This window comes from Protobothrops mucrosquamatus, unplaced genomic scaffold, assembly GCF_001527695.2.
Source record: "Protobothrops mucrosquamatus isolate PMUCROS unplaced genomic scaffold, P.Mucros_1.0 scaffold14, whole genome shotgun sequence".
Lineage (NCBI taxonomy): Eukaryota > Metazoa > Chordata > Lepidosauria > Squamata > Viperidae > Protobothrops > Protobothrops mucrosquamatus.
In genome coordinates this window covers 1,283,515-1,291,545 of record NW_015386401.1, presented here as the reverse complement: position 1 = coordinate 1,291,545, position 8,031 = coordinate 1,283,515, and the positions used below count along the sequence as shown (strand labels likewise).

At 44.3% G+C, this 8,031-nt stretch overlaps 1 protein-coding gene across 1 annotated transcript in view; it reads right to left on the bottom strand.

The window, feature by feature from the left end:
• Positions 1–1,728: 1,728 nt before the first annotated feature.
• CUNH19orf25 (chromosome unknown C19orf25 homolog) overlaps positions 1,729–8,031 on the bottom strand; it is an 8,313-nt gene continuing 2,010 nt past the window's right edge. The window contains exons 2-3 of the mRNA XM_015810718.1: positions 5,517–5,678; positions 1,729–1,983 (exon numbers count right to left, since the gene is read on the bottom strand). Of these exons, the coding sequence (XP_015666204.1) occupies positions 1,787–1,983; positions 5,517–5,652 (333 nt within the window). The 5' untranslated portion in view covers positions 5,653–5,678 and the 3' untranslated portion in view covers positions 1,729–1,786. The remainder of the gene's footprint in view (positions 1,984–5,516; positions 5,679–8,031) is intronic.

The window sequence follows — 8,031 nt, the reverse complement described above, 5'->3', positions numbered from 1 at the left end:
GGGCGATTATCTGATGACGCGATGAGCGAGGAATAGTAGTTAGCCCTAGCCACCCTCATCGCCACTAGGTAGGATCTAACATGTATCCTAACCCGTGTTCGGTCGGGTTCGGTTCGGTTGGCCCTCCAACATCTCTCTAGGCATCTTTTCCGACGTTTCATCTCTCTCAGCTCCTCGGTAAACCAGGGAGCCAATCGAGCCAATCGAGATCTACGTCGGGTCAGAGGCCGCAAAGGCACGACTCGGTCCAATGCTGCATAGCGTTTCTCAACTTGGAATTTTAAGGTTTTTTTTTTTAAAAAAAAATATTTTTGGACTTAATGTTAAGTGCAGATGCTTCCACGCAGTTTGAAAACAATCCATATCCATATCCCAATTCAAAGAGAGTACGGCTTGCCCACGAAGATCGAGACGGAGACAGCTCACACGCTCAAAAAGTTGTCCAAAAACTGCTTTTTAATAAGAGCTCCTTAAATTAAGTCAAGTATCACAATCAGCAGTCTTAGGAACCTGGCTTGGCTTTCTATACCGACCCACACCCCCTTAGTAGCAGACAAATAACAAACAGTATACCCCTCCCCTTCCCTGCCTCTCTTCCCAAACAGCTAAAGGTTTGTTTTTAAAGACCTTCTTACAGATCAGCTCTAGGTGCTACTACTACAACTATGGGGCTCCATTTACGGTTATCACCCACAACACAATGGGACCTATGTCAAACACCAAAATGAATCGGGTACACTTCTGGTGATGGTCCAAATGGAATGACCAAGCTGCCTCGGCCATCTCCCCTCCCCGAGTCCACTTCTCAAGTCCATCAGAAGCCAACGGTGCTTTTAGCCTGTGGTGCTGGGACAACATGGCGCCTTGGTCTTCTTCAAGCAGTCGAGCAGCCGCTTCCTAAAGTATATATCGCTGTATCTGAGTCCGGTCAGGTGTCTCAAAGTGGGGGGCACTTGTTCCTGGGTGATATCCACATAAACCGGGATGACCTTCGCCCCCTTGTGGTGTACGGTATGGACCAGGTTCCACTCCAAAATGCGCTGGCACCAAAGGTCAGTCATTGAATGGGAGGTCAAGAGGACGATGGCAAGTCGGCTGCTTTGGATGATCTCGTTCACGGAGGCCAACACCGGCGCCCCGGCCACGTGGTCCTGATGTTCCACGTAGCCATGGAAACCATAGTTAGCCAGCATCTCACGGATGGCGGTGGCAATGGCATCATCCTCCAGGCAGTACCAGAGGGAGAAATCGTATCGGAACGGAAGAGATGTCATGGCATAAAATTATGGAGGAACTGCCGCTGGGGCAACCGGTGATTTTTTTCACCCCCACCCCCACCCTTCCTGCAAAGCCCACTTGTCCCAGCCTATCTCTGTGTGTGAATTCTGTAGAAACTTCCTGTTGGCTTTCTCCAAAGTGAGGTGTTTTGTTCTGAATGTCTGTATGAAGAAAATAAAACAAGGGCCAATGGAGCTGCGGAGAACTAAGGGCAACAGTGAATCTAGGGCCAAAACAATCAAAACAACGCTAACTGCACAACTGGGCATGTCAGAGTGAGCACAGCGAAGAGATTCAGGTCCTCAAAAGGCTTGTAGCGGGCAGCCGGCTTGGACACACATTCACAAAACCTAACACACGGACGGTGTTGAAGATGTGTGGCGTAGGCATGCTGAAATCACATCACAATTGCGAGTCTTTAGTTCAAGCATGGCATGGATCCTGCAGGGGGGAGGGGGGAAGCGCTATGGTCAATTTGGCTGTGGTCACTTCCCCCAAAAAAGTTATCTCACAAAGCCCTCTGCTTCATCTCTAAAATGCCCTGCTCCAGGGTTGCTCCAGCCAGTTTCAGCTCCTCACACTTCTCCTTGAGCAAACTGCAGGCCTTCTGGAGGCGGTGATTCATCTCCACGTAGGACTGGGTCAGCCGATAGAGGCGTTCCCTCTTGGCCTCTGGATCTTCATTCTTCGTTGGGGTGGGCAAATCTGGATGCAGGCAAAATGGGAAGGGGGGGCGGGGGGGAAAGAAGAGAGACAGAGATAACAATAGAGGAGAATATAATAATAATAATAGTAAAGTTGGAAGGGACCTTGAAGGTCATCTAGTCCAGCCCCTGCTCAGGCAGGAAACCCTATACCATTTCGGACAAATGGCTGTCCAGTCTCTTCTTAAAAACTTCCGGTGTTGGAGCATTCACCGCTTCTGGAGGCAGGTTGTTCCACTGGTTAATTGTTCTCACTGTCAGGAAGTTTCTCCTTAGTTCTAGATTGCTTCTCTCCTTGATTAGTTTCCACCTGTTGCTTCTTGTCCTGCCTCCAGGTGCTTTGGAAAATAGCTTGACTCCCTCTTCTTTATGGCAGCCCCTGAGATATTGGAACACTGCTATCATGTCCCCCCTCTTCCTTCTCTTTATTAAACTAGACATACCCAATTCCAGCAGCCGTTCCTTATATGCTTTAGCCTCCAGTCCCCTAATCATTTTTGTTGCTCTTCTCTGTACTCTTTCTAAAGTCTCAACATCTTTTTTACATCGCGGTGACCAAAACTGGATGCAGTATTCCAAGTGTGGCCTTACCAAGGCATTGTAAAGTGGTATTAACACTTCACGTGATCTTGATTCTATCCCTCTGTTAATGCAGCCTAGCACTGTGTTGGCCTTTTTGTAGCTCAGGGTTGAAATGAGGGGTCCTTGGTGCTCTCTGAACCTGGTGGCTTTCTTGCAGACATTTCATTACCAAACTAGGCAACGTCATCAGTGCTAGCAGGGAGTGGGGTTTGCTCTCATTTTATATTGTATTGACATGCCCTGTCAGTTTTCAGTGGTTATTTGGCTGGGCTCTTTACTATTAGCTTGGTTTACAGTTCCTTGATTGGGGTACTGTTTACTTCTTGACTGTTGGTCTGGTGTTAATCTTGCTATTAATCTCTGCTCTCTACTACCACTGATGATGTTACCTAGTTTGGTAATGAGACATTTACAAGAAAACAACCAAGCTCAGAGAGCACCAAGGATGCCTCAGACAGAAATAAAGTGTGCTACCTTTGTGGAGCACCTACATAGCTTAATAATAAAGCATTGGTTGGCACCCAGATCCTCCTAGTTTCAATATGACAAATCCAGGTCCAGCTACAAGGAATCCAGTCAGAAGTTCAGGAGAACAGTTGGGCTCAGATCCATGTTATAATGCAGTCAGTTTCATGTCATAGTGCAGTGATAACTACTATAAAATTGAAACCTGAAGTCTTTCTTTTAGGATTACTATATAAGATTTCCCCCCCAATAAATCTTCCTAAAAGGTTTGGAACTTTATCACTGTATATGTTGGCCGTAGCGAGAATTTGATATGCACAGAAATATATATCAATCCCCACCACAAAAACATGGATGGAAAAGGTGAAACTAGCAGAAATGGCAAAATTGACTTTTCTTATTAGAGAAAAGAACAGATCAAACGTTGTTTCTACCTGGAAGCCACTTCTGGACTTTGTGCTTGAGACACACAGCAAAAAAAACAGAACCCTTGATGTTGGGTTTTGCTGATTAATAGAACTGGCCGATATAGAAATGGCTAGTATTTGTCAAGTTGGTAAAAGTAAAAAGTTGAGGCTGTAATTCTGTTTTGTACTTTATACTATGCTGAAAAAAGTCAATGGTCTCTTTTTTTCTTTTCCACTATACATACATCTTTCTTTCCCTTTTTCCCCATCATCTTCATTTGTGTTTTATATTAAGATAATTGTAATAAAACATCTAGAAAGAAATTCTGGAGAACAGTTATTCCCCAAAAGAAACTTAATTGATTTCCATCTGGATTCAATTTAAGACAACTTCCTCTATTTTTCTAATAAAACCTGAGCTTCATCCAAAACTATGAGAATTAATTTTTTTTCTATAATGGCTAAATATTTACTTTCAAGCAAAGTATGTTAGGACCAGCAGCTTCAAAAGGGCTGGAAACCACAGTATGTTAAGGCCACACTGACACTCGATCCACAATGTATTTACTTAGGTCGCAGAGGCCCCTTTATGAGTTGTAGACTTCAACTCCCAGAATTCCTGAGCCAGCGTGGAAGTCCACAAGTCATAAAAGGACCATAGTTCCCCACCCGTGACTTAGGATTTGTTTAAAAAGTCATAGAGGGCAGACTGCAGTTAAAACTAAGCTGCTAAGCTGGAAAGATCTTTAATAGATCTGCCTTATAATTTTGTGTGAGCCAGCCATTCAGATTCACAAACCATCTTTTGCGGCTTCGCACTATCTGTAAACTCAAACAATGTTTCTAATATGCTGGGTGGGCAGGCAACCCGGACGCAGCTTCCTGGCAGCCATAGACCATTAACCAACCTTTCCGTTTGGTGACGTTGAAGGGGATTTTGGAACCCCAATTCGGCTCCTCAAAATTGGCAGGTTTTTTGGGGATGATGGTGTAACACAAGGGTCTTCAACCTTGGTCCTTTCATGACTTGTGGACTTCAACTCCCAGAATTCCTCAGCCAGGCACGCTGGCTGAGGAATTCTGGGAGTTGAAGTCCACAAGTCATAAAAGGGCCAAGTTTGAAGAGCCCTGGTATAACAGAAACTTGCAAGTCTGAACATACATCTCTCCTCCCTCGTCTTGACAGTCCATGAAATTAGAGAGGATCCCTTCCGAGACATTTGCTATGCCCCCATTCCTTTTGCAGGCTAAGCTGTTTCTGATCTGACCATTGCCTAGCCTGCAGTTCTTCTGTCTCCCAAGGCCATTCACACAGACCATTACAATTTACTTTTTGCTGACAGATGGAAACTACAGGCTTTTTCCTTTGCATTCAGGGCACTGCGTCTGCACCTTGGCACACTGTTTATCCTTTACATCAGAGGTCCCCAACCTTTTGGGCACCAGGGACCGGTGCCACGGAAAAAGGTTTTTCCGTGGACCAGAGGGGGTGTGGTTTTGAATACTGCCTGCATCCCGAGGATGGAGCTTTGCTTGTGCGGCCCGCTTGCTGGCAGGCTGCGGACCAATGCCAGTCCACGGATCGGGGGTTGGGGAACCCTGCTTTACCTGCCTTTTCATCCACGTTAAGCTTTGGTCTGGATCAGTGTTTCTCAACCGTGACAATTTTAAGGCATGTGGACTTCAACTCCCAGAATTCCACAGCCAGCATTGCTGGCTGTGGAATTCTGGGAGTTGAAGTCCACATGCCTTAAAATTGTCAAGGTTGAGAAACACTGGTCTGGATTCTCATCTGCCATGAGATTTTTCCTGAGTTATATAGTCTGTATAACTATATACTATGCCAGGGGTCTTCAAACTTGGCCCTTTCATGACTTGTGGACTTCAACTCCCAGAATTCCTCAGCCAGCGTGCCTGGCTGAGGAATTCTGGGAGTTGAAGTCCACAAGTCATAATAGGGCCAAGTTTGAAGACCCCTGTACTATGCAGTTATGTAAAGAAAACCTGGGGTAACCTGGTCTCCTCCCTGCATTTACTTGGCAAAGCGCAGAGGACAACATCTGGGCCAGGATCTTCATACCTTCATTGGGCTCCACCAGGAGGACAAAAACGGGGTCGTTGGGCTGGGCACGCTGGACATCTTCAAGAATCTGTTCTGCGTTGGGGGGCTCAGGGCGTGTTGGGAGGATCACCCTCTTCTTGGCCTTTGAGGTCATTGCTTGGAAACAGGTGCCAGAGGGCACTGGAAGAAGAGTTGGAGAGAGAAAGAGGAGACTTGGATCTTTGTTCCGATAAGGCTCAGATAGAAATGGACTGGCCTTCCAGGTCGTCCTCAAATTACAACCATTCATTTAGTGACTGAAGTTAGAACAGGACTGGAAAAAGTGACTTAAAACCTTGACCTGTGACCACAATTGAGCCCAATATTTCTGTTGCTCAGTGAGACATTTGTTAAGTGGGTTTTGCCCCATTGTATGACTTTTCTTGTCGCGGTTGTTAAGTGAATCATTGCAGCTGTTTAGTAACCCGGTTAAGTGAACCTGGCTTCCCCCATTGAGTTTGCCTGTCAGGTGGTGGCAAAAATTGATCACATGATCCCCTGGGCCGCTGCAACCGTCATAAATGTGAACCAGTTGCCAAGTGTCTGAATTTTAATCACATTGGCCATGGGGATGCTGCAATGGTCATAAGCGTGAAAAATGGTCATACGTCACTTTTTTTTCAATGCTGTTGTAATTTTGAATGGACACTAAATGAACTGTTGTAAGTTGGGGACTACCTGTACTTGCACCTACAACCACTGCAGCATTCCCATGGTCACGTGATCAAAATTTGGACACTTGGCAATTGTTATGTATTTATCACAGCTGTGTTGTCCCAAGGTCACAGGATTGCCATTTTCGATCTTCCCAATCGGTTTCCAATAAGCAGTCAATGGGGGAAACCAGATTCGCATGATATTAATAACCAAAAGTGATTCGCTGGTCTCAATTGTGGTCGTAAGTCGAGGACTATCTGTCTATGTGAAAAGGAACTCCAACGTTAAATTACACAGCAGTTCAAGCTGAAGAAACTATTTAGTCAGGGGGCGTTTATTCCTCTGTACGAACTTGGCATTCTCAAGTTTTCATATTTTTTTTTAAAAAAAATAAGCCTTCCTCTTCAAAACCCCCTAAGGTACAGACAGTTTGGTGCAGTGGTTAAAGCATCAGATTCAAAATTAGGAGACTGCGAGTTCTAATCCTGCCGTAGGCACAAAGCTAGCTGGGGGATTTTGCGTTGGTTCCTCTCCCTCAGTCTGAGGAGGCAAGGGCGACCTATTTCCAAAAACGTTCCCCATATAGCCATCAGAAATCCAGTGACACTTGAAGGTGTGAGCGTGCGCGCGCACGCACATACACACACACAAAGCAGCATTTTGAGCCTGAGGTAAAACACATCTGATCCATCCATTGATCACATCACTCCGTAACTGACCCAGATCACCCTCATTGGAGAGAGTAACTATCCTAAATGAGCCAGGCCAGCTCAAAGTATCCTCTGTACAGGTGTGGGGTGAAGGAGTACCTGCAATTTAAGAAAGGAAGCTGGGGGGGGGATGTTGCTGTTTCTAAGATGGCACCTGCCATCTGTTTTTTTAAATAAGTTACATAAGTTACATTTAAGAAGGATGAGCTTTTGAAATTTGCCTTTACAGTGTGCCTATCTCGCAGGAAAAGTCAGACATCTGAACCAAAAAAATATGAATTCAGCTACTAAAACTGGATATTGTACTGTACTCTACATATAAACAGACTTTGTCTCCATCTCTGGGGGATAAAAACCCATGCAGGTATTTCCTTCTGGTTTTCTGTATCTAGAAAGCAACCTAACTATGTGTGTTTAAATAGTTAAATGAACAGACTGAAACGGTTTCAATTTAAACAGAAAGGCAACCTAATTATTTTTTCCTTATATAACTTATTTTTTTAAAAAAAAATAGATGGCAGGTGCCATCTTAGAAATACCAGCATCCTCCCCCACCCCCCCACCCCCCCCCCAGCTTCTCTGCATAAACACAAAACAGAATGTTGCTTTTAAAATAACAATTATTTTAATCCATTGAAAAGTTAAAAAAAAATGCTTCCAGAAGGGACTGTTATTGGTGCAATTGCTCTGCTTCCAAACATGATTTTTACAGCAGGAGGCATAACTCTATCTTCTATGAAATCCATGTTTTAAACATTGCTTATATCACCTTTTTTTCTTTTAAATTAGAGAGGAAGAAATGGAATAACATACACAACTTTTTGACTGTCGGTGCTAGAAGTTATCCATTTGAAAGCGTTAAAAAATGGTTTTCCCCTTCAGAAAAACAATAGTTTTATCAAATGCAAACTATGCCCGATTTAATTAATTGTAGGTAAGGAGGAAAACATAATAAAGAATCAAACAAGGTGCCTGCTATGCAAACACTTCGTTATCAGCCAGCTTCAGGATACACACAAATCTGTCCCCCCAGAATCACACTTTTGAAATACAGTGGCAAACCGCTGAAAATCAAAAACATCGCGATGCGTTTTTTAAAAAAATTAAAATAAAATCAGATGCATTAT